Here is a 22,767-nt window from a genome sequence, read left to right as displayed (position 1 = left end):
CAATCACCCCAACACCCACACTTCCTGCATCTCTGCCAGCACCCGCATTCCCTGTCACTTGTGGTGACCACATCACCAGTGGTGGCCCAGAGGCCAGTAGTGCCCTGGTGCCTGGCTGACACAGCCTTGCGAAGAAGGGCCAGGGTGGGCGGCTGGAGAACACACCACTTTATTGGGGAGGGGGAAGGAGTGCCCGGCAGTGGGCAGCCTTGAGAACTATCCCATGGGTTCGCGGTGGGCTCGGTGCCTGCTCGTCCCGCGAGTGGCTGGGCAGCCGATGTGCTGGGGCATGGGGTCCTCCCCGGCCCTGGGAGCAGGGGGCCATAAATAGAGGGGACAGGCAGGTGAGAAGGGGACATAAAACTGACATAAAATGTCTACACGGCATAAGTAACAATACTTAGGGGTATGGCTGGGATGAGGTGCCCAGTGAGATGTGGAGGTGGTGGGACCTCCCTGTGCCAGGGTGCTGATGGTGGGGATCAGGGTCCCATGGGCAGACTCTGGCGCAGTGTCTCAGCACAGCCAGCCAGCTCCATGCGCTCCAGGGCAGCAAAGACATGGTCCAGTGTTGCACTGGTCTGCTGGCACCAGCGCTTCAGCATCTCATACTGCTGGTCACGGATGTGGGCCACCTCCAGCTCTACCAGCTCAATCTCTGCTTCCCGCAGCTCCAGCATCCGCATGAACTCCTTCCAGCGCCGTACTGGCACCACGTCAATGATGGCATAGAGCTGGCTGCCCTGCAGCAGGGCACCACGGGGCTCTGGGGGTGCAGAGGGCTCCCCTTCATCACTAGGCTGCTCACGCCATGAGGCCTGGTGTTTGAGCCTCTGGTTTGCTGTGTCAGTGACACGCTCTGTCCCTGGTGGGGAGTATGGCTGGGTCCAGCAGAAGTTGTCCCACCTCCGGGCATTAAACTGGCACCATGGTGTGGCTGCAACCCCAGCCTGTGCCATGGGGAGGGGACCACCTGCCAGGGCACCATGCCAGAGCCTCTTCCTCTTGTGGTAGATGGCAAGGGCACCCAGGAAGAGAGGCCCGGTGAGTCCCAGCAGGATGTACTCCAGACCTGAGCCTGAAAGGAGGAGCAGGAGCATTCCCATCAGCTGACCAGCACGGTGACTGTACACCACCAGCCCTGGCCCCATTGTCCCCATACCTTGGTCGCTGTTGCTGCCGCACACTTGCTGGCACTCTTTGCCACACTTGTCGAGGGTGCTCCTGCAAGGAGATGGGACCCATGGGTGCCATGCTGTGCCATGCCATGGGCCCCACATGCGTTCCTGGCTGGACGGTCAATGCTTACGTGTGGCATGGCCGGCACTCATCACCCTCTCTGTAGAAGTCAGGCTTGCAGCTGCTGTCGCAAAGTGTGTCCTGTGCCTCCGAGCCTGGGGAGAGGGTGGGCGTGAGGCAGGGTGGCACAGCCAGAGGTGGCACAGCTGGCAGGTTGTGCCGTGGGGCAGCTGTTAGCACTCACAGGGTCGCTGGATGAGGCGTCCGGTGCAGGGCTGGCATTTCCGGCAAGAGAATTCGCTGCACTGCTTGTCAAAGCAGACACGGAAGCGGCCGGGCTCACAGCCACAGGCGACGTTGCTGGTGGCCGAGCAGTTGCTCAGCACACTCTGGAAAGCTGCAGAAAGCAGGTGGTGAGCAGCATGGCACCGTGCTGCAAAGCACAGCACGGTGTGGCGTGCCGCCAGCTCACCTTGTCGGTCACACTCGTAGCAAGCCTGGCACTCCTTGAGGATGTTGGGCTGGGTGCGAAAGGTGCCGTCAGGGCAGGGGCGGCAGTCGCTTTTATTCTCAGGGCTTGTGCAGGCCTCGTGCAGGAATGTCCCTGCAGGGACAGTGGGGTGACAAGGGAGTACGGCCACCGGCAGCAATGCACCTGCTGTGCCATGGCACACGGACCGAGCAGTGCTCACCTGCGGGGCACGGCTCGCAGCACTGGTGAGCAGTCCCGATCCAGGTCGTGCCGGCGGGGCACTGGAGTCTGGTGACATGTCTCCGCAGGCGGAGGAGTGGCTGCACCAGGACCCGCTGCCTTCCCGGCACGGCGCGGTCCCGCCGCCCTGGGGGCTGCGATTCGCTGGCCGCCAGCCACAGCGCTGCCAAGGTTACCTGCAAGCAGGGAGAGAGCAGGGCTGCAGGCAGCCGCGCTGCTCCAGGAGCCGTGCACCCGTAGGGACGGCCCTCACACCAGCTCATGCTCGACTGAAGCCAGAGCCGTACCTGGAACTGTGTGGACACCAGTGCCTGCACAGGGCAGAACGGCTGGAGCCGCGGCCCTCTGTTCCAAACCGCGTGGGTGCGCTGCCCCACGGCCGGGAATGCCCCGCGGCAGCCCCTGGGCTCTGCTTTCCCCGCAGTACAAGAGCAAGCAACTTCCTGCTGGCACTGTGGGGGCCGCTGTGCCGCAGCCTGTGCCCAGGGCTGTCAGGTGCCCTCGTGTGCTCTGCAAATGGTGCCTCCAGGCTGCCTGGGGATCGGCACCGAGACGCTCGACCGCCTGTGCCAACAGGACCCCTGCCATGTCCCCAGGGATGGGGACGAGTGAGTCAGGCACACGGACTGCCGGTGGTGCCACAGATCGCTAGCTCAGGGAGGTGTCGGTAGCCGGGCGCGTAGGGGTTAACGCTGCCCGCTTTGATTTTCCTGGGGTTTATCTCCCTCACAGAGGAGGTGATTTCCTCCCCGAAAGGAAGCCGTGCCTGGCTCACGCTCTCTCCGATGCTATCGCGCCTCGTTACGCGCGTCCCAAAGTAGGTCACTGTTCCCCCGCAGGGTGCCAGGTGCCGTCCGCAGGGCAGCCCCGCTCTTCTGGAAGCCTCGGTGGGTGCAACGAACAGTGCCCACGCTGACACCCCTTCCACTGGCCGGGCTGGGGCCTGAGAGGGCCGCGGTACAGACAGTGTGGGCAGGGAGCCAGGGGATTCCTCGCTGGGGGTTGGATTTCCCAGCCGTGATGGCCCCGATTACGGCAGTTGAATCATTTTCTACTAAACCCGCCGCCACCGGCAGACTGGAAACCGCGCTGGGCCGTCCCGCTCGCAGAGCGCTGCCGGCAGATCCGGGCGGCTGCCTCAGTCCCGGCTGCCAGCGGCACATCTGAGTCACCGCTGAGGCACGGCTGTGGGGCAGCGGGGCCCTCCCTGCCCGCGCACCCCGCCTGCAGACGGGCAGCTGCCCCGGCCCAGCGCCGGGAGCAGGTGCCCGGTGGACAGCGGAGCCGTGGGCACGGGGCTGGCTGCGCGGTGGAGAGAGCCACCCCCGCTTGTGCCGTGCAAGCGCCTCTGCCGCCCGTAACGCCGGGGCCGCCACCCGCGTGCCCAGCTAGCCCCGAAGGCAGCCCCGCAGGCTGTCGGCACAGCCACACCCCGTGGCACTGCCCTGCCTGTAGCCCCATGACTGACCCCACGCTTCCCGCGGCCGCATCCTGCCTGTGCTCACGCCACACCGTGAATGTTTTGGTGCAGCAGAGCCCAGCCCCAGCTGTTAGCCAGAGGGGTAAGCGGGTTTGGCGTGCTCTTCACTGGAGTTAACCCATCTTCCTCCCTCCCTCCTCCAGACCCGTTACGGCCACAGCCATGGGACACCTCACAACTGGTGCCAGGGCTCCGTGGGACCCCCACGCCACCGCACTCACCCAAGCCACCCCAGGGCAGCAACACTTCATCCTTGTGGCCGATGCGGCTGGGTCATGCCGGGGCGGTGAGGGGAGCGGGGCAGCAGGTGCAGTGGGGTGTCGGGGCAGCTCAGTGCCCGGGCAGGGTGCCCCGGCACCCCACGTCTGCCGTCAGCAGCACGCGACGCGTGGTGAGTGAGCGCCAGCCCTCCCCAGACAGGCTTTTACGCCCAACCACAGCAGGAGGAAATGCTTTTTTGGAAATGAGTCCAGGGGGTACGGAAACCACATGACGGGAGTGTTTGGGCTCGGGAGGGACCAGCGCTGCCTCGCTGCGGACCCGGCCACCGCCCTCCCTTGCTCGCTGGCACAGACCCACGGTAGCGGGGGTGGCGAGGGGACGCAGGGTATGTGTGGGCTGTCCCCCATCCCAAGGGGTGACCCCCACCCTAGGGCTCCATCCCCACCCCGAGCTCCAGAACGAGAAACTGGGAACTGGCCCCAGCCCCCTCTTTGTCCCAGTGGGGCTCCCTCAGCCACGCCTCACCCAACCAGGTGATTCCCGGCCTTGGGTGCCGCTGAAGCCAAAGGAAAGGCGAGGCGGACATGAGCGTGCACCAGCTGGTTTTATTGCTCAGCTGGGACGTGGAGTGCAGTTTAGCATGGGGGGGCAGCCGGGGCTCTGGCCACCGCGCATGTCCCACCGTGGCTCCCACACTCCTGTCCCACGTGCTGCCACCCACTGCCACCCCACAGGGCAAACCTGCCTCAGCCCTGCACCATCCTCTCCTGCCACCAGCCCCAGCCTCCTCCCTGCACTGTCCACAGCACCGTGCCACCGGCACCACCTCCCTCTCAGCACCTTCCCCACCCACCACTGCCGACGTCATCATCCATTCCTCGCCTGCAGGAGCCGACCCACAGTCTCCCACAGCCCCCCACAGCCCCAGGGCCCCCTGCCCGACAACTCTCATGTCTGTGGACAAGGGGCTCAGCACAAGCCACGTGCCATGTCCAGCCCTGCACCGCCATGCCCAGGACACGTCCTCGCCAAGGGGACTGATCTACATCCCCATCCATGTCCCCACCAGAGTGGCATCCAGTGCCCGCTCTTCCCGGCCCCGGCATTACGCTACGGTTAGAAGCAGGAGAAGCTCCTTGGTACATCCATGCATCTGTCCTTTTCCACACCAGCAGCTCTCAGACCTCCCTGCAAGACACAGAGTGAGGAGAGATGCCTTCAGCACTAGGACTCAGTCCCTGGGAAGGCCCTGGGAGGGCTGGGGCATCCCCCAGGAGCAGGCAGCATGTGCTTACGAGGCCGTCAGCGTGGAGTTGAGCAGCAGCGTGGTCCGGATACGGTACAGCTGCGCCAGTGTCAGCTTGCGGTGCTGTGCCGACTGGGGGTCTGAGAGGGTTCGGCGGGCAGGAGGTTGGGGATCACGCCTGAGCTCCCCTGGAAGGGATACTGGGCTCTCAACTGGCTCCTCTGGCTCTGAGAGCTCTGATGTGGAGCTGCCACTGCTGCCGGGGGCAGCCAGAGGTGCAGGATCTTGGCTAGTCCGGGGGGAACCAGCACAGAGGTCAGAGAGGCTGCGGCTTTGGCTTAGGGGACCTGGGGAAGTGGGGGATAGGAGTTGGGGCAAGCTGGCCTCTGACTTGGACTTAAGCACCCTGGCCGGGCAAGGCAGGAGCTGCACGGGTGTCCGGCGGCGCAGCCGGGGCGAGGCGGGCCGTGGAGCCGGAGGGGCCAGGGAGGGCCCCTGCCCCTCCTCAGCCGTCCCCTCTGGCTGCTGGCCAAAGTCCCGCAGGGAGGCAGGTGAGAGCGTGCCGTAGGCGCTGTCGATGGAGGACGAGCGGCAGCCGCTGCCTGGGGAGGCCATGCCATGGGGCAGAGGAACAGGCAGGGCGCCTGCAGGCAGCTCCTGGGTTGGGGTCTCCACAGAGGTGGGGGTCTCAGCAGAGGTGCCAGTGCTGATGGAGGTGCTGGTGCTGACAGAGGAGCCATCTGAGGTTGAGCTGAAGGGTCCTGTGTCCCAGTCTGGGGAGGAGAGCTCGTCACCACCGTCTGCTGTCACCATGGCAAGCGTCTCGGTGGAACCATCGGACGGGCTGTGGAGGCAAGAAGGTGAGGAGGGGCCTGTGCCAGGCTGGGGGTGTGCAGGTCCCTCCCTCCTGCTCCCTACCACTGCTGTGAGTCCGGGCTGGTGCTGCTGTGGTGCAGGATGGTAGGTGAACTGGCAGCTGAGGTGCCACTCTCACCGTCATCCTCCTCATCCTCCTCATCCTCCTCTTCCTGCTCCTCCGTGCGCCGGCGCTGTCGCAGCCGCTGCAGCAGGTTCTGGGAAGGGGGAGTCATCAGAGAGGAACGGAGTGTGCACAGGGCATGCAAGGGTCCTCCACCCACCCACGTGCCCTCACCTGGGCATTGCGCACTGCCACAACCCAGCTGCGGCACAACTGCCCGTTGGTCTGGAAGGTGTAGGCGGCAACAGCACTCCCCAGTTCGTTCAGGTAGATGAGGAGGAAGGAGCCTGTGGGTAAGGGCTGTCAGAAGTGTTGAGGGACTTCCCTGTAGTCCCCCTTATGCCCAGTGCTCTCACCTGGGTCTCTGAGCTCCCGGCAAACCACTCTGTCCACCAGCAAGGGCTGCCGGATCACCTTGGTGCGCTCAGCCTTCTTGAAGGGCTTGGTGATGAGGAAGAGGTCGGTGAAGAGGAAGCAGTAGACGTCCATCTGAGGGTGAGAGTAGGGCCATGGACACCAGTCAGTGCAGTGAGTGAGGGTGAGTAGGCAGGGGGTGGAGCCAAGACCTCCCTGTCCCCTGCAGTCCTCACCTTGCTGTCTTTACCTTCCCGCATCCTCAGGCTGCCCTCGAGGAGGAGCTGCCGGGTGTCCTCCGGGGAGGTGCCAGGGATGGGAGCCGTCAGGTCCAGCCGCAGGAACTCCTTAAGCAGCTGCCAGAAGCCCCCAGTGTCAGCATGGGGTGCATGGGGTAACATGACATAGGTGCCATGGCATGACATATCATGGGGTGGCTTGGCATGAAGTGACGTAGGATGGCAGAGCAGTGTGGCAGAGGGTGGCATTGAGTGGCATGGCATGTCCAGCCTACCTTGTCCACCTCGTCTGTGCTGCCCTCCACCACCTCGTAGGCATCAATCCGGCTGAGGATGGCGTCCAGGCGCTGCCGCTCCTGCCGCTGCCGCATCCGCGAGTTGACGTCGTTGATGAAGCGCTCCACAGAGCTGATCTGTGCCAGGAGTGGTGGTGGGTTTGAGGGGCCAGGGGCCACCGACCCTGCTGCCCGCCAGCCCTTATCCCTTACCATGGCAGTGATGGCATCACGGGCGCGTGGGTCATCCGTCTTTTTCAGGATAGACTTGAGGAGCAGCGGGTACTTGGTGAGGCGCTGGTGAGGTTTCACCAGCATGTCACTCAGCTTCAGGCGGCTGCACTGCTCCTGCTTCTCGGCCCACTGTGGCACACAGGCATTAGCACCGGCACTGCCCCGGCACCAGCCCCGTCCCTGCCCTCCCCTTACCGTCACATAGGTGCGGAAGAGCTCGCTGTCCCGCAGCAGGGCCCGCATGTACTCCATGCAGCCCTCCTCCTCCATGCAATACCGCACATACGGCTTGAAGAGGGACCCGAACTGGGGGACACAGTGGGGTCACCATGCAGCACACAGCGTGGCATGGCTCCCCACTGCGGCATGGCATCCCCACTCACCATCTTGAAGCCATCAAAGAAGTCAATGGGGTCAAGCAGTGCCCCAGTCCGTCGTGCCTTGGCCAGCACTGAGGCCATAACACTGCGCCACAGCTTGCAGTGCAGCCGGATGATCTCCCCAATGTTGCTGAAGAGCCGCTCAGCATCCACCTGTGGGGTTGAGGTGGGTGGCTCTGGGGAACAGCACCTCCACCCTGCAGCATGGCCAGGCTGAGGACCCATCACTGCACGCCCTGTCTCCTGCAGGTCCCTCCACTCACCTCACAGAGCAGCCCTGACTCCTGCAGGTTCACCAGGCAGGAGAGGAAAAGCTGTCGGGAGAGAATGTGGAGCCAGTGAGCTACAGCTACAGCCCCCAGCCCCAGCACGGTGCAGCAGCTGCCAGCACTCACATCAGTGATGACTTTGAGGTTCCGGATGTAGGTGGCCTCTGTGTGCAGCAGCTCCCAGATGGCTTCCTGCTGGTGGCACTGCCGGCGTGACAGAACCTGCCAGGATGAGTGTCAGCGCTGTGCCAGGGCTTGGGCAGAGCCCCCGAGGCTCCCTCCCCAGGCCATGTTCCTACCTCTGTGCCCTGAATGATCTGCTGCCAGCTGTCTTCCAGTGTCAGCCCAGCCTCATCCCCATCCTCCTCCCAGGAGTCACGGTCAAAGCAGAGCTGGGGCGGCAGCTTGGGCAGCCCGAAGGTGCTGTAAGCGTGCAGCCTGTTCACCAGCTGCTCCAGCTTCTCGGTCTCCTGGCCAAAAGCAGGGGAACAGAGCGGCTGGGTGGGGGCCAGTGGGCATGTGCCACAACCACCCCACCCTGCCTGTGGAACTAGGGTCTTGAACCCCAGGGGGACCCATCCCAACTCCCCAGCATAGCCACAAGCAGTTCCCACAGCCCCTCCCCATGCCTGCATCCCACATACCCGCCCGAAGGAGCCCGTGCTAGTCCCGGAGCCGAAGAAGCCACTGAAGCGGCTGGCAGCGCGGTTCTTCCAGGTGTCAGTGCCATTGGTGGGCAGAGAGCTGCTGCCGTGCAGAGCTGGCTCGGGGCTGGGGATGCTGGTGTCCCCGAGAAACTCTGTTATGTTCTTCCTTCGCCGTCCCGGAGCCTGCAGCGGGGAAAGCCAGCGTCCCCAGGATCAGTGCCCAGCACTGTGGCCATGGCACTGGGATGGGGACAGCAGCCTGGCTGACCTCGAGCACCGTGGGACAGACAGACACCCAGATGGCAGCCCCGGGCAGTGGGGTCCCCTGGCCATGCTCCCCTGCCCGCACTGACCTGCCTACCTGCATCCCGGGGGTGCAGGGCCCCGGGGGTGCAGGACCCCGGGTGCTGCCTGGCCAAGCCCGGCCGGCCATGGACAAGCGGCCCAGCAGCGCGGGGGCTCAGGGCATCCCGAGGGTCGCAGCACCCGGCCGAGCCGCCCGTCCAGCCGCACTCCCGGCTCGGACCACAGAGCCGGGGCCAGGCAGGCTGTGGCCGAGCTCCTCCGAAACAAAAGGAGGTGGGGCCAGCGCCGAAAACCTAATTTCCCTCCTCGGCAGATAAGCTACCAGAGCTGAACAATTCACCGGCGGAGATCAAAGCCCCCCGGCTGGTCGCGAGAGCTGGGTCACGGCCAAGCGGCTCCCGCCGCCCCGGGCAGCGCTGTACCGGCTGCTCCCTGTGTGTCCCTGGTGCCGGGATGTGGCCGCTGCCATCTCCTCACCGCGGCACAAAACGCAACAGGGTCGGGGCTCCCTGCCTGCCACCAAGCCCTGGGAAGCGACATGCTGTTGCCACCGGCGCCAGCACGGCCTCCCACCCTGCCACGTCTGCAGAACCCAGGCGGGAAGAGCTGCTACGGGCACCATCCCCATTACTCACTGTGCTGCCACTTCTCCAGGGGCCCCGGCTGCTGCCACCAGCCCCATCGCCCCGGTGCCACTTGGGGCCTACCTGCCCCCAGGAAGGTGGTCGGGACCGAGACCCCCACAGAGGTGGCTGGTTGCCCGCTTGTCCCCTGGCCCTGCTAGAGCCTTGCCGTTCCTGCAGCCAGGCATCATAGTGCTGGACACGGGTGGCCACGAGCCCTGGCCATGCAGCCAGTTTGACACCCTCAGGGCCTGCTGGCACAGGAGCAAGCACCGTGTCCCCCTGGCCGGACCCTGCAGAGCTGCTCCCTGCGGGGCTGGCACTCTGCTCCCGTGGGAGCAACGCCCAGCCCGGTCCCACGCCTTATCTGGGGCCAGGGTCCACGGGGCAGGACAGAGCTGCTGTGCTCAGCAGCTGCCAGGCGCCACAGCAAGAGGAGGGCCAGCAGCCAGGGCGAGTCCCAGGGCTGGGGTGGCACCGAGTGGCAGTCACCACGGGGGCCCCCAGGGCTCCTGTTTGCCTTTGCTTTGGTGCCAGCCTGTACCTGGCACAGCCAAAGGGCTGGTGCCACTGCTGTAGCTGCTACGCTACCATGGTGTAGCCAGCACAGCACAACACAGCACAGCCAGCATGGCACAGTCAGGAGAAAAAGTGGGTCTTGGGGACTCCAGGGGGATCTTCAGCCCACAAAGCCATGGAGAAGACACCATGCTGCTGCCCCATGGCCCATCTTCACCAGAAAGAATGGCTATGGGGGGATCATACATGCTGTCATCCTGTCCCAAATTCCTCCCTCCCCAGAGCCAGCACTGTCACTCACCAAGCTCTCAGTGCCCTCCCGGCGTCCTGGCAGTGGCTCCAGCACTGGCCCAAGGAATGCAGCACTGCTGGCAGGGTGCAGGATGGGCAGGCTGGCTGACCTGGCATCTCGCACTGCCTGCTCCACCTTCAGCTCATCCCCGGGCTTGGCTGTGGGAGCATCAGGTTGTCAGTGTCCTCTGGGAACTTTGGAGCAGCCAAGCCTCCCTCCGGGCCCCCGCAGCACCTTTCACCCGCAGGTAGTGTCCCCCGAAGCGATACGCCTCGAACTGCAGGGACAGCGGTGTGTGGGACTGGTCCAGGTAGATGTCCACTTTGCCCAGCTCGATCGCCTTCCTCTCAAAGACTGGCAGCAGCACTTCCCTGCAGGACACAAGCCCCACATTTGTCTCTGCATCTTTCCCCACATTGTCCCTTGTCCTGTCCCCAGCAGACTCACCCCAGGGACTTCTTCTTCACCGCTGGCACGATCTCTGCCTCGATGTCGATGCTAAGGTCAAACTTCAAGGTGAAGCACTCCTTGCTGGGGTCCTGGGGGCAGGTGGCAGCTGTTTGCCCAGGGGTCCCTCCCTCCCTCCCATCAGGGCCATCCTGCTGCCCTGCTGAGTGCCCCAGGGAGAGGAGTCAGTGCCTTACGTCCGTGTGCCTGCGCCAAGCCTTCTTCTTGGGCAGCTTCAGCGCTGAGTTTCTGCGCTCCCTGCGGGCACAGGGAAGGCAGGGTCACAGGGATGCTGAGGGCTGGGGCTGCACACAAGCTGTGCAGGGCTAGGGGCTCACCCTCTGCTCTCTCCCGGACCCTCCTCTTCCTCCTCCACATCAGAGGCCGGGCTGGTGCGTGAGGGGCACGAACGTGTCGACATGTTGCGGGCCAGGATGGAGCCTGCAAATGGGCATTGAGCTGGACTGTGACAGCTCCCCCAGCCCCGTGTTGGCTCCCACTCCCATCCCAGAGTTGCACTGGCCCCAAGTGCATTCCAACACTCCCGGCCCTGCGCCTCACCGCTGCCGCAGAGCCGCAGGGGCAGCGGTGCCACAGCTCCGTCCAGCTCACCTTGTGGGGACAGGTCAAAGCAGATGTGGCCATCGAAGTGCATGGCGCCATGGAGGCGGCCGTGGCAGAGCTCACACAGGCTGAGGGGGCCACTGCACTCTGCGTGGTGACATTCCTGCAGGGACACGAGTCCATCAGGCAGGGCCTGCCCGGGGCTGCCAGCTATGGCGTGTTGACAGGAGGGATGGCCAGCACCACGAGCAGCAGGGGTGACCACTCGTCCACCCCAACTGCAGCTGGCACGTTGTTCACAGGGAATGCTGAAGCCAGGGTGGGCACAGGGAAAGCAGCATGACCAGGACATGGCCATGTAGCAGTGCTCTAAGGGCATGGTGATGATGAGCTTCTGCACCACAGAGCCCCTCCCTGCTCCACCGCAATGAACAGAGACCCTGGGACACCTGCACATGCCAAGGCTTGGACTCGGAGCTGCGGGACAGCCACCTGCACCGTGGTACCAGCACCTCACCAGCGGCCCAGGAGGCCGCCCTGGCACCCCACAGCCCCTTTGTGCTGACGAGAGCCGTGTCCCCGTGGCAGGACGGAGGAAGCGAGCGTCTGCAGCCAAACAATGCTCGAAGTCGGCGGGTTTCCTCCGATTGTGTGCGGCCACGGCCGCGGCCCCAGCCCCTCCAGGCATTCACAGCGGGTTATTTTTAAACCCCGGGCCAGGCCCCCAGCACAGTGCACAGCCTGTGTTCCCTGGCCGGTGCCCGTCTCACTGGGGCTCCTACTGGCTCCGCTCCTGGGGACTGTGGTGCCGCCGGTAACAGCCAGCAAGTCCCGCTGCACCGCTGACACATCCCCGTCCCCGTGTGGGACCCCCACCGCCCCTCTGTACGGGGAGGGGTGCGAGGGTGCTGGGAGGAGACAGCCCTGCCCGGGCTTGCCTGCAGTACACCGCGCTGCTCCGGGGAGGAAGCGCCTGTGCAGCTCCAGCCGCCCCCACTTCCTGCCCTCCTTCCTCCCGGCGCTGCTGAGGTCAGAGCTGACGCGCTCCCACCACCCGCGCTCTCTCCCAGGGGCCGCTGGCCCCTCTGCAGCACCCCCTGCCATCCACGAGTGTCCTATCCCAGGGCTCGAGACAGCCCCGGGACACCCTGGACCCCTCAGCCCTCCTCCTTTCCCACTGTGTGTCCCACAGCGTTGCTGCCATCGTGGCCATCGTGACACCTGCATGTGGGAGCATGGCCGCGGGCTCCAGGCAGTGCCCGCAGCTGGCACTCATTCAGTGAGATCCCCTGGGACCCTTGGCAGCCGCCCCAGAAGGATGCGGGGCTCCTCATGTACCCTGTGCCAGCAGCTCATCCCTGGGCTCATCCCCACAGGAGGGGCCAGGCGGGATGACCAAACACAGCTCTGCCCACCCCGGGGATCATCTCCTGATCCCAGCCCCTAGGAACTCCCAGCACAAGGCAGCTCCGCCGCCCCTCAGCAGGTGCCTCACAAAGCGAGGGGGATCACGATTCTGCACCGTGACACGGCAGGATGAGCCCCCAGCCTGACCAGCCCCACCCGCGCTACCTGCCAGGCACCATCAGGGGTCTGGTGACAGCGGCCGGGTGCCCTTCATCGCTCTCGGCAGTCCCAGCTGCGCTCCTGGGCAGCTACAGCCCAGTGCCACGTGTGCCCCAGCCGCACCGGCCCTGCCAGCCCGGTGTGCAAACAGAGCACCGCGGCACACCCCGGTGTGTCCCGGAGACACCGCTCGCGGCCCCGCACAGCAGCCCCGGGGACTCGCCGGGAGCCAGGGCGTGGGTCCGGCCCGGCTCCGTACAGCCGGCCGGAGAGAAGGAACCCTAAATCCGCCCTGGCTCCACTTTAGCGAGCGGGGGGACAGACTGGCTGTAGTTGGTTGGCCCAAATGACGGCAGCTTGGGTAAATGCGTAAACTACGCTGTGCCGTTAAATGCCAGCAGAACCCTGACACCAGAAGGGAATGCACACCCGGCACGGCAGACCAGGGGCTGCCGAGCAGGGCAGGGGGCCTTCAGGGAGCGGCATTTTGGGCAGAGCTGTCCGCTGTCCCTTCTCACCCCCAAGACCCCAGGCAGCAGCTCTCCGGCTCTGCCCCCACCCCGCAGGACCCACCTTGGCCGCCCTCCTCTCTCCGGCGCAGTCGGGATTCTGGCAGTGAAGCTCTGTCTCCTCTTCTGGGCACGGCACGGCTGTGGAGAGAGGAGGGTCAGTGCCTGGGTGAGCCCCCTCCGGGTCCGTGCGGAGGCCCCCACACCAGGAATCCGGGTTTCAGAGTTCGGCGAAGCACTCGGGCTCAGCCCGCTCCTGCCCGCCCCACAGCTCATCCAGGGGAATGAAGCCCCATGCCCAAGAGCCAGTGATGCATCCCCGCCCGGGGAACGCTCAGTGACAGAATCCGGCGCCTCCTGCTCAGCACCCCAGGGTACAGGATGAGGACACGGACCTGTCCCAGCTTCCTTGGGGCTGGCACGGCCAGAGGCTGCAGCAGCAACACTGAATCTGCCGCTGTCAACCCCCAACGGGGCTTAGGAGCCACTTTAAGCTTTGACAGTTAAATCGGCCTTAGGGACAAATCCTATTTTGAAGGCTTTTGTTATGTGTCGAACCTAATAATTTAAAAATAACAGACTCCGGGCTGCTCGCCGCGGCAAACGAGCAGTACAGACACCCTCTGGCAGGACAGCCCCTCTGCAGGCTGGGATGCGCCGTTGGGAAGCTGCCTGCTGGGCAGGGAGCCGCTGCCGGGGGTGTGCAGAGGCCAGATGGCATGGCTCTACCACAATGGCACGGCTCTACCAGGTGCCACGGCTATTATACCAGGCACAGGGACTTCCCCGCAGCACCGCTTCCCTCTCTCGCATCCTTCCTGCCAACAAAAACATCATCCACGCCGACCCAAGCGAGACCACGGCCAAGGCCGGGGTTAGAAACAGTCTGCGGGATAAAACAGTCTGCCTTTTGATGCAGCACTGAAAAAAATGTTGCTGCTGCCTGGAGAGGGGGAAGCAATTCGGAATGGTGCTGGTTGCTCAGGCTCCCATCTGGGAGGCGATCCCGGGGCTGCTGTGGCACCATGGACGCTGCTGGATGACGGTGCAGGAGCAGCCGGGCAGGGCTCAGCTCGCCGCCCTCCGGGAGCAGGGCTGGGAGCAGGGTCCGGGCTCTGCCCCCGCGGCGGGAGCACAATGAGGCTTCTGTCCCCGCGGCTGCCCCGCAGCTCCCGCCGGGCTGGGCCGGCCCCCGCCCCCCGCCGCTGCCGTTTCACTTGACCTATCGGGAATAATAACGGAAACAAATAAGAAATTCTTTCATGCACCCAAGGGAAAGTTTTCCAAACTCACCAAAAACTAGAGGCTGGCCGAAGCGGCCGGCGGGATCAGCCCCACGCCGCAGCCGCCGGCACGGCCAGAGCCGCGTGGCCGCTCCCCAAAGCCGACCCTGCCCGCGGGTCACACATGCACCAGGGCCTGGGAACACTCGGGCTGGCAGCTCCTCGCAGGGAGCCCCGCTTTGTGGCAGAGGCAGGAGCGTGTCCGGGTCCCCACCAGACACTTCGGGGGTTGCAGGAGAGATCCTGTCCCCATCAGCTCCTCTCCTCGCCCCGTCACCTCCTCCTTCTCCTGCTGCCGGCTGTGCTATCACACCCGGCGCTCCCGGTGACGGCAAACGAGTTTTGAAACCGGATCGTCCTTGCGGCAGAGCGCAGGGCAGCGGCAGCCGGCTGCTTCAAACGCCTGCCTGGGCCGGGGGGAGCGGCGCCGGTGGCACGGGGCGGTTTGCTGAGCGCTCCCCAGCTGCACCTGCAGCGTTCCCACGGCATCCCGGCGGCACCCGGGAGCTTCTCCCAAACCCCTCACCCTCGTTGCCAGGGCTGGAGGCTTTGGGCAGCCGCGCTCAGCCACAGCCTGCCGGTTGCCTAAAGCCCCCCAGCCACCTACCCCCGAGCTCCTCGCTGACGTCCGGGCTGGAGCTCCAGGAGAAGCGCTCCACTGCCCCGTACTCCAGCCCCGCCAGGCCGGGCGGCAAAGCCTCCAGCTCGTAGGCACCCCGCTTCCTCCAGTACAGAAACATCCTGGGGTTGCGGCCGGGGGGCCCCCGGAGCCGTGCCCGCCCCGACGGGGCCACCGGTGGGACTAACCAGGGGAGACCAGCTCCGGCTTTAAGAGTGGGTCCCGGTCTCTGGACAAGCGGTGCATTGACGCCGGCGGCAGGAGCCGCGGGGCGGCCGAGGGTGCTGCTGGAGGCTGCCCAGCGCCCGCGCGGGGGGCGCACAAAGGGCCTTTCTTCAGCCTCCTACAGACATTGCACAAATTTCACTTTCCACCGTCTATGGAAGACATTCGGCCACGGAGACAAGACGTGCTTGTGATGGAAAGAATCAGCATTAAGAAGGGGGCTGTTTGGCGGCTCTGCCGTCCGCCCGGCTTTTGAGGGGGCAGGAATGCGCCGCCCCGAGCTCCGGTTGTATCCCAGCACCCATGGGCACACGGGGGCCCTCAGCCTGCATAGGGAAAACCAAGGATCTTCAGGGAGATTTTCCACCTGCTAATCCAAGAAAGCACCAGATAGGGCTTAAACCCCACAAAGACAACAAAAAATGACACCTTCATCCTGCCCCATGCAAAACTGCCAGGCCAAGACCATCCCAGCCTCCAAACTCATCACAGCATCTCCTCCAGAGGCACCAGGTGCTTCTCAGAGTTGTTGCTTCTAGGCATCCTTTGCCAGAAATTCCATCAGAAATCGCTGCTGCAAAGGTAACAGATGCCAATGTATTGCAAAATTAATCCTGCTTGATTTACTGCATCCTTAATATTTGAAGCGCTGTCACAGATTTCCCATTAATCACAGAACAGTGTTCTTGTTGGTGGGATGCTTCATCGAGGTTTATGCTCCAAAGCCCCCAGCCTCCCCGTTGTCCCTCTTCCCCTCAGGGAGCGCCAGAAGGCAGTGAGGTTCTGCTTTCCCGAGGCTGCAGCATTCATCTCTGGGCCCCAGCAGGCACTGGGACCTTGTAACCCCCCCAAATGCCCCAAAACAGACACTTGCACCTTGTCCCCTGGCTCTGAGGGACGGATCCATTGCCCTCAGCCAGGAGAGGTGGATGCTGGGGGCCTGGTAACAGCACCAAGGGAGATGCTTGGCCATGGTGCTTTTAGTGTTCGGCATTTCTCCCACATCCTTTGCCCATCTCACCTTTCCTGAAGTTTTTTCCATGCACTCCCTTGTGATTTGAACTCCTGTCTCACCCTGCCTGGGATGTTCCCCCTGGCTGCACTTATTTATTTTAGCCACTGTTCAGGGCACAATGCTAGCCAACTTCTTCCTTTGCTGCCAGACCCAGCCATATGGGGATAATTAGGCCTGGATTAAGTTTAACTCTTTACGAGACTGCAACACTGCACAGCCCCTTGCAGTTCTTCTCCAACTCTGTCCCCTCCTCGCCTCTCATCCCAGTTTGTTTGCTTACAGCTGCTCATTCCTGGAGTTCTAGGAAATCTCTTCCCTAACCAGATAAAAGCAATTTTGCAGATTACTCACACCCACAGCAGCCACCAGCCAAAAAGCTCTGGCCCCAAGTGGTGCACCACATTCCTCCTTCCTCTGCTTCTGTCCTTCCTCCACAGACCTTGCCCAGGGGATTTGAATGGGCACTGGGCTCAGGGGGCTCCAGACTCCAGGGCTGGACTGTTCCCCAGTCTGGGCCGAGGCAGAGACATGCCTCATTTTGCAGGAGCTGCTGTTGGAAGCCAGGTTACTTTTGTAGTCACAGACCCAGTAAGAGCTCAGTGTGCTGGTATAACCCATAAAGAATCATTCTCTCCAAAATGTCCTCAACTTGACCCGAGGCACTCAAGTCTGTGCAATTCCCACCACTCCTGTCTTCCCCTGGGAGTAAATTGCTAATTGAAAAAGGGCTGGAAAGAAAGTTCTTGTGTCCCAGTGGGGCAGAGCAGATGAGGTCAGGTAAGGCCACACACCTCAGTGCTCCATACAGCGACAAGTTCCTACCCAATCCCACCCCCTTATAGCCTCTACCCATAGCAAAGTCCCTTAGAGCTGGGGACACATCAAGCCAGCCCAAGCTGCTCCCAAACCGTGCTCAGGGCACTGAGCTCACCCTGGAGCACCAGAGATGCAGCTGGGACAGCACAAGGCAGGAGGCAGCAGTCCCAGTGGACAGACAGGGTGGGCTGTGACAGTGCAGCACTGGGTGGCTCCATCTTTGTCACTCAGGGGGATAGGGACTCCCTTTGGTGCTCCTTCATTCCCCTCTCCTTGACCGGCAGGACACCCAGAGCTGTGGGTCAGCCATGGTGCCAGAACCCCAGCAGGGCCCTTCCCCAAACCCAGGGGAGAGTGAAGCTCTGCCCAGGGCACTGTGGACTGCTGACACACAGAGCTCCCTGAGGGCCAAACAGGCAATGGGAAGAGGTCCTGCGTGTGGAATGGCAGCTGCCCTTGGCTGTGACAGCCTCGGCTTAGGAAAAGATCCAAACCAGCTAAATGTTTACCATAGATATTTATTACAAAACACCAAAAAATACAAACTGAACATAGAAAACATTATCAAAACCGGCCCACTGTAGGATCTACCTCTGCACGGCCTCTGCAGCACCCAGAGCTCATGCAACCACCTGAGGTCCTACATGAACAAACCCTGGCTGAGCACCCAGAGGCTTCAAGTATAATCACACTCAAAAAGGGAACTCCCTCTTCTTCAAATGCTGCTTCTTCTTCCTCAGTTTCCCTGAGCCCATGATACTGTAGTTGTAATCAGATGTGACGTAGGGGATCTCTCCCTCAATTCCTTGCTGGAAAATGGGAAAATTAAACCAAAAACAACTTTTAAGAACTTGTACCTTCAGCAGAGGTGGAAGCACATCCCTCCCCAGGCCGACAGAACTGATGGTGGGAAGGACCCAGCTATCACCAAACCCCACTTTGGCATCTGAAACACGAGCAGAATGTTCTGTTCTCCCGAGGTTTCCGTGCTTAAGGACAATTTCCAACAGAGATAACCATCTGCTGATGCCCAGGCATCTCCCAGCACGCATGAGCCTCAGGAATAAGAAAACGGAAAACCTGCCAGCCAGCTGCAGCTCAGCCAACTCCCACCCCTCCCAAGAGCTCCTACCTGGCCCACAAGCACACAGTTAGGGATGGCAATGTTCCCAAGGAGCAGACAATTCACTAGTCTCAGATTCTCTGGAGGCACTGGTGTCAGGATGTGGTAAAGCTTCTTCTCCATATCAACCCCTCGGACAATTCCTAAAAAGTAACACATGCAAAGCTCAGTCACTAGGTATCCCTGCTCACTGGCAGACCCCTACACACGACTGAGCACCGAAGTCCAAACTGGGACACTAAACTAAGTCAAACAAGGAAACTGAGAAAACTACTGGAATTTTGCAAAAGCCACATGGAATCTGCTTTAGAGAAGGTGAAGTAGAAAGTGAGTCACTGTGGAGTTCTGAGAGCAGCTCTGAGTGGCACCATGCAAGGACATTCCCCACAGCTCTTACCACCTGTTAACCAAATTCCAAGGACTTTGCAGTACAGTCTCTAACAGCAGAGAATACACCACACTCATCCCACTTCTCCAGCTTGTTTTAGAAGAGTAATTCCATCAATCTGCAACTTGTCTGCCAAAACACGGCAGGTGAGAGGAGAGCTCCAGGTGTGCTCACCAAAGCCCAGGCAGTCGCAGATCGGAGTCTGTGTCAGCAGGACTGGCCCATCGCTCTGGCACCGGACTTCCTCCGGAATGCGGCAGAGCCCAACCCAGCTGGCGTTCACTGCGTACATGATGTTGCTGGGAGCAACATCTGTGTGAATAACCCTGAGTGCCACAGCATTGAAAGGTACCTGAGGTGGTAAAGAGAAGAGAGAAAAGCGCTCATCAGTTCCACATGGATTGAGTTTGAGTTCGGAGACAAGACCCTGCTGAGTAGAGACCTTGCACATTCCCACACCACGCCGACACACAGGCACTATGGCAGGGCACACAGCACATATGTGCCACACCGACACGTCGACAGAAGCCCTTCTTGCAGACACCCTGAATAGTCACTCTGCAGATTAGAGTGTTTATCCCTCTTCTGAGAAACATACGCAGTAGGAACAGAATTGCCCATCACTTCAAGTTGGGCTCTCCGCACACCCACCCCCCAAGCCATCCCAAAAAGCTCCTTTACCTGATATGGCACCAGGCTGTGCAGGGGGAGCACAGCCCCAATGTCTGGGCTCTGCAGGTGCCCCAGGTAGCCCAGAATGGACATGTCACGCAGGATGCCGCTGTGCACTCGCCTGAAAGAAAAGCCCCGTGTCAAGGACGATGTATGGTTCTGTTCAGCCCATGGAACCCCACAGAGCACTCAACATGCTACTTACGCTTCACCTGCCACCCCTGCCCGAGGGAATTCCGGGTGGACATAGAGCAGCTTGTGCTGTGGAGTTGACATGTCCTCCCCTTCGGGGTACTTCCAGCTCTCCACATCATCTGCTCCCAGCTGCTTGCACTTGGACTGCTGCTTGCCCTTGGTGTGCAGCCCGGCGCTGAAGTGGATATGCTCAGATGTCAGCGGGGGCATGGCCTTCCAGTCACACATGTCCATCTGAACAATGTGGCTGGGGGTCAACAGCCGGATGATATCAATGAGGAGCAGCAGCCCTTCACCTTCAGGAGCACAGGAAACACACAACTGCTGCTACTACTGCGACAGGTGCGACAGCAGTGTTACCTCAGCACAGACGTTCTCGTTCCACGTGGTGCTGTGCCACTGTTATCTCCTTCCCACACCTCTCCAGAGTACATTGACACCATTTACCTTTCACCCAGCCCATGGTGTTGATGATTAGAGGCACTTCCTTCTTGTAGCAGCTGAACACATATTTCACAACATCAAGGTACCTCTCTGTGTCCTGCTCACAGCTGGTCTGGCCATAATACACCATCTTACGGGGCATCTGCTGGTGAGTGAAGGGGGGACCTGGCAAAGAGAGCACCAAACATCCAGTGCCTTCCTCAAGTCAAACCAAAACACTCCCAAGCCTGAGCACTCACATGCCTTCTCTTCTGAAATAACCCATGCTCTTCCCATGTGCCAATTGTCCTCCTTGCACATCCTGCAAGCAGGGGAAACTAGTCTGCCACTTGCAGGCTGAGAGTTTTGTTTGTTTTGTGTTAGTACTGGGTGTGTTTCTTTGTTTGAAATCACTGCTTATACACTTGCAAATCTTTGAAGAACAGTCTATGACAAACTGGTTAAACAGCAAGCCAGCCTGGCCACATCCTTTAGACAGTGACCCAAACCTGCAAGACTACAAACACCAGCAGTTTCACGGGTTCTGCTTTTTCCACTCATCACAACAGCCCCAAGTCCAATCACGGATTTCTCAAGCTAGTTTGATCTACAGATACAGATTTTCCCAATGAGACCTTTCACATCTGAACAGCAAAACATCCCCTGTGACTTAGAATGTACTACCACCTCTACAACATCATCTCTCTTTAAAGCAGACAAAATGAGCAGAAGAACAGCTCCATGGTACTCAGGGAGCTTAAATGTAGGGACAAGAAAACTCAAAGAGCCCTTGATTTATTCTCTCCAGGAAACTCTGACGGCTGTGGCAGAAGCTTCCCCTGAAGTAGAGCCTCCGACTAGAACACCCTGCTCATTTCAGAAAGAGAGCAGGCTTCTGGTAACCGCAGGAGCAACGGAACACATACCCAGAATGGGCTCCATGACGCTGCTCAGGGACACGCACCCGGGCGGTGTGAATTCCGTCTGGCCAATGTCACACTCCATGTACTCAACCACGGGAAGGCTGCAGGGAGAGAGACCGTGTGTCAGCATCCACCCAAAGAACTACAGCATAGCCTCAACATATCAGAAGCTTAATCTGATTTTGTTCCAGGTTGCAAAGCTAAAATTCATTAATAAAACCTACCTCTCCTTCCCTCAACTACACTCATGGTATATTTTTAAGCATTCTAACTCCCCTACTCAACCCAAACTGCTTGGTGCCCAATGTGCTCACACACTCCAAGGCAGCAATCTAACAGTATTTCAACAGAAACATTCAGGAGGCAACTTTTCTGAAATCACTCAAGGTAAGAATTCACATTTTTCTGAACTTCTGTTTAGAAGCTATGCACCTTCTATTTCTGATGGCTCTTCTGAGAGGCTTGTCAAGCATTTGTTTTTCCTTTTTCCTAAATATCATGCAGTACTTAAAAGCTTGCAGAACATGGCAAGACTCACCGGTTCAGTAACAGGTTAATTAGGTATCTGTTGAATGTTGATTTTCCAGTGCTTTTTGGTCCACACACCAGCACCACAGGGACGCCTTCATCTTCCGCTAGAAAGAAAAGCAGAGTGTTAACTGGACTGATGCTGGCATCACCGACCCACCCTAGGCAATACCTAAGCTCTAGATGCATGTTCTTTATAGAGAAAACTGCAGCCCTCAATAAGCACGTGCTAGTCAGGGTACTCTCTCAACTTAAACTCATGAAAAGCCTCGTGAATTTTTGTTTCTTTCAGGCAACCAAAGCCCCAGTCTGTCCAAACGCCTGCACTCACCACAGCAGGTCTGGATCAGCTCCTCCAGCGCCAGGCACATGCTCTCCGACACCAGCAGCCCGCGGTCAGGGCTGCACTTCACGATGCCCACGGACGCCAGGACCGCGTCCTCTGGTGTGAAGTTAGACTCCTCCTTTTTCTAGGCGAGAGGGCGAGCACTCAGCACGGGGTGTGTGAGGCCACGGCCTGGGCGCTGACAGGGGCCGCCGCCGCTGGCTCTGCATGGGCGGTGCGGGGACGGCGCAGCGGGCACCGCGCCGCCTCACCTGGGACTCGAAAAGCCGCGACAGCGGTGGGTGGCTCAGCAGGAATCGCGTCACCGGCGAGTCCAGGTGCTCCAGCAGCACCACGGCGCAGTCGGGCGAGAACCGTGTCATCACCGTCACCCGCGCCTCTGCAAGAGGCAAGTGCCGCCATCGCCCTCAGCCCCGCACCCGCCCGCGAAATGGCACCCGCCCGCTCCGCAGCGCCCCGCGCACAAAATGGCCGCTCCCCGCTCCGCCCGTGAAATGGCGCCCGCCCGCGCCCCCGTCCCGTCCCGCACTCACGGCGGGGGACGCGGTGCGAGCGCAGGGCGGCGCGGGCGGCGGTGCGCAGCTGGCGGACGGCGGCGGCAGGCGGGCAGGCGCCGGGCAGCGCCTCCAGGCTGAGCGCGCAGTGCGTGGCCGGCGAGAAGACCGGCAGTCCCGGGTGGTGCGAGGCCACGGCAAAGCCCAGCAGACGGACGGCACCGTAGAGGCAGCGCAGGCGGCATTTGCCGGTGAAGGTCAGCGCCTGCAGGACAGAGCGGGCGGTCACGCTGTGCGGGGCGCGGCGGGGCCGGTGCGCTGTGGGCGCTGCTCACCTGCTGCGGCGCCAGCAGCAGTACGGCCGTGCCCTCCGCCGCCTCCACGGCCACCAGCCCCGGCTCAGCCGGCGGCACCATCCCGGTGCGAATGAAAGAGGCGGCGAACTCCCGCCAGGCCAGCTCCACCCGACTGGCGCGGGGCAGGCTGCGGGCCAAAGCCCGGCGGGGGCGGCTGCGCCGCGCGGGCATGACCGCCGAGCCTCCTCCGCCTCCCCGGGCCGCCCCTCGGCCGGCCCCCCCCCCCCCGCTGCCAGGCCCCGCCCGCCGCCGCCGTCCC

General features: G+C 61.7%; 3 protein-coding genes across 6 annotated transcripts; all 3 read right to left on the bottom strand.

Annotated features, from left to right (window-relative positions):
* Nucleotides 1-153: 153 nt before the first annotated feature.
* TNFRSF25 (TNF receptor superfamily member 25) lies at nucleotides 154-4,001 on the bottom strand. 2 transcript variants are annotated; one of them, XM_014257242.2, is made up of 7 exons: nucleotides 3,653-4,001; nucleotides 1,932-2,127; nucleotides 1,712-1,843; nucleotides 1,484-1,636; nucleotides 1,310-1,394; nucleotides 1,163-1,224; nucleotides 154-1,078 (listed from the first exon to the last, which is right to left on the bottom strand). In XM_014257242.2, the coding sequence occupies exons 1-7, from the start codon at nucleotides 3,680-3,682 to the stop codon at nucleotides 483-485; spliced, it is 1,254 nt and encodes a 417-aa protein (XP_014112717.1). In that variant the 5' UTR covers nucleotides 3,683-4,001; the 3' UTR covers nucleotides 154-482. The 2 variants fall into 2 exon arrangements, with proteins under 2 accessions (XP_014112717.1, XP_087922663.1); XM_088066537.1 differs by lacking the exon at nucleotides 3,653-4,001 and having other exon boundaries at nucleotides 1,932-2,981.
* A 237-nt stretch (nucleotides 4,002-4,238) lies between these two features.
* Nucleotides 4,239-15,125, bottom strand: PLEKHG5 (pleckstrin homology and RhoGEF domain containing G5). Of its 3 annotated transcripts, XM_088066610.1 has the most exons (22): nucleotides 13,498-13,604; nucleotides 13,167-13,243; nucleotides 11,076-11,190; nucleotides 10,802-10,904; nucleotides 10,661-10,721; nucleotides 10,464-10,555; nucleotides 10,251-10,387; nucleotides 10,026-10,174; nucleotides 8,274-8,459; nucleotides 7,929-8,099; nucleotides 7,756-7,851; nucleotides 7,624-7,674; nucleotides 7,364-7,513; nucleotides 7,176-7,286; nucleotides 6,960-7,109; nucleotides 6,747-6,884; nucleotides 6,469-6,588; nucleotides 6,235-6,367; nucleotides 6,053-6,165; nucleotides 5,818-5,972; nucleotides 4,949-5,743; nucleotides 4,239-4,841 (listed from the first exon to the last, which is right to left on the bottom strand). In XM_088066610.1, exons 3-22 carry the CDS (start codon nucleotides 11,116-11,118, stop codon nucleotides 4,832-4,834), a joined length of 2,964 nt encoding a protein of 987 aa, XP_087922736.1. In that variant the 5' UTR covers nucleotides 11,119-11,190; nucleotides 13,167-13,243; nucleotides 13,498-13,604; the 3' UTR covers nucleotides 4,239-4,831. The 3 variants fall into 3 exon arrangements, with proteins under 3 accessions (XP_087922736.1, XP_087922737.1, XP_005528384.3); XM_088066611.1 differs by lacking the exons at nucleotides 13,167-13,243; nucleotides 13,498-13,604 and adding an exon at nucleotides 12,600-12,693; XM_005528327.3 differs by lacking the exons at nucleotides 4,239-4,841; nucleotides 13,498-13,604 and adding an exon at nucleotides 14,993-15,125 and having other exon boundaries at nucleotides 4,945-5,743.
* Nucleotides 15,126-17,562: 2,437 nt separating this feature from the next.
* Nucleotides 17,563-22,698, bottom strand: NOL9 (nucleolar protein 9). Its single transcript, XM_005528407.3, is given in 13 exon segments — nucleotides 17,563-17,760; nucleotides 17,762-17,869; nucleotides 18,193-18,326; nucleotides 18,746-18,923; nucleotides 19,253-19,364; nucleotides 19,449-19,734; nucleotides 19,886-20,047; nucleotides 20,788-20,885; nucleotides 21,323-21,419; nucleotides 21,644-21,782; nucleotides 21,910-22,037; nucleotides 22,192-22,417; nucleotides 22,488-22,698. Coding segments are annotated over 13 exon segments (1,884 nt in total). The 5' UTR covers nucleotides 22,680-22,698; the 3' UTR covers nucleotides 17,563-17,736.
* Nucleotides 22,699-22,767: the final 69 nt, after the last annotated feature.

This window comes from Pseudopodoces humilis, chromosome 24 (genome assembly GCF_049639895.1).
Source record: "Pseudopodoces humilis isolate 2021_Gansu_Grassland_sample_001 chromosome 24, ASM4963989v1, whole genome shotgun sequence".
Lineage (NCBI taxonomy): Eukaryota > Metazoa > Chordata > Aves > Passeriformes > Paridae > Pseudopodoces > Pseudopodoces humilis.
Note: the sequence above shows the minus strand (reverse complement) of the source record. Positions and strands in the feature narration are given on the sequence as shown.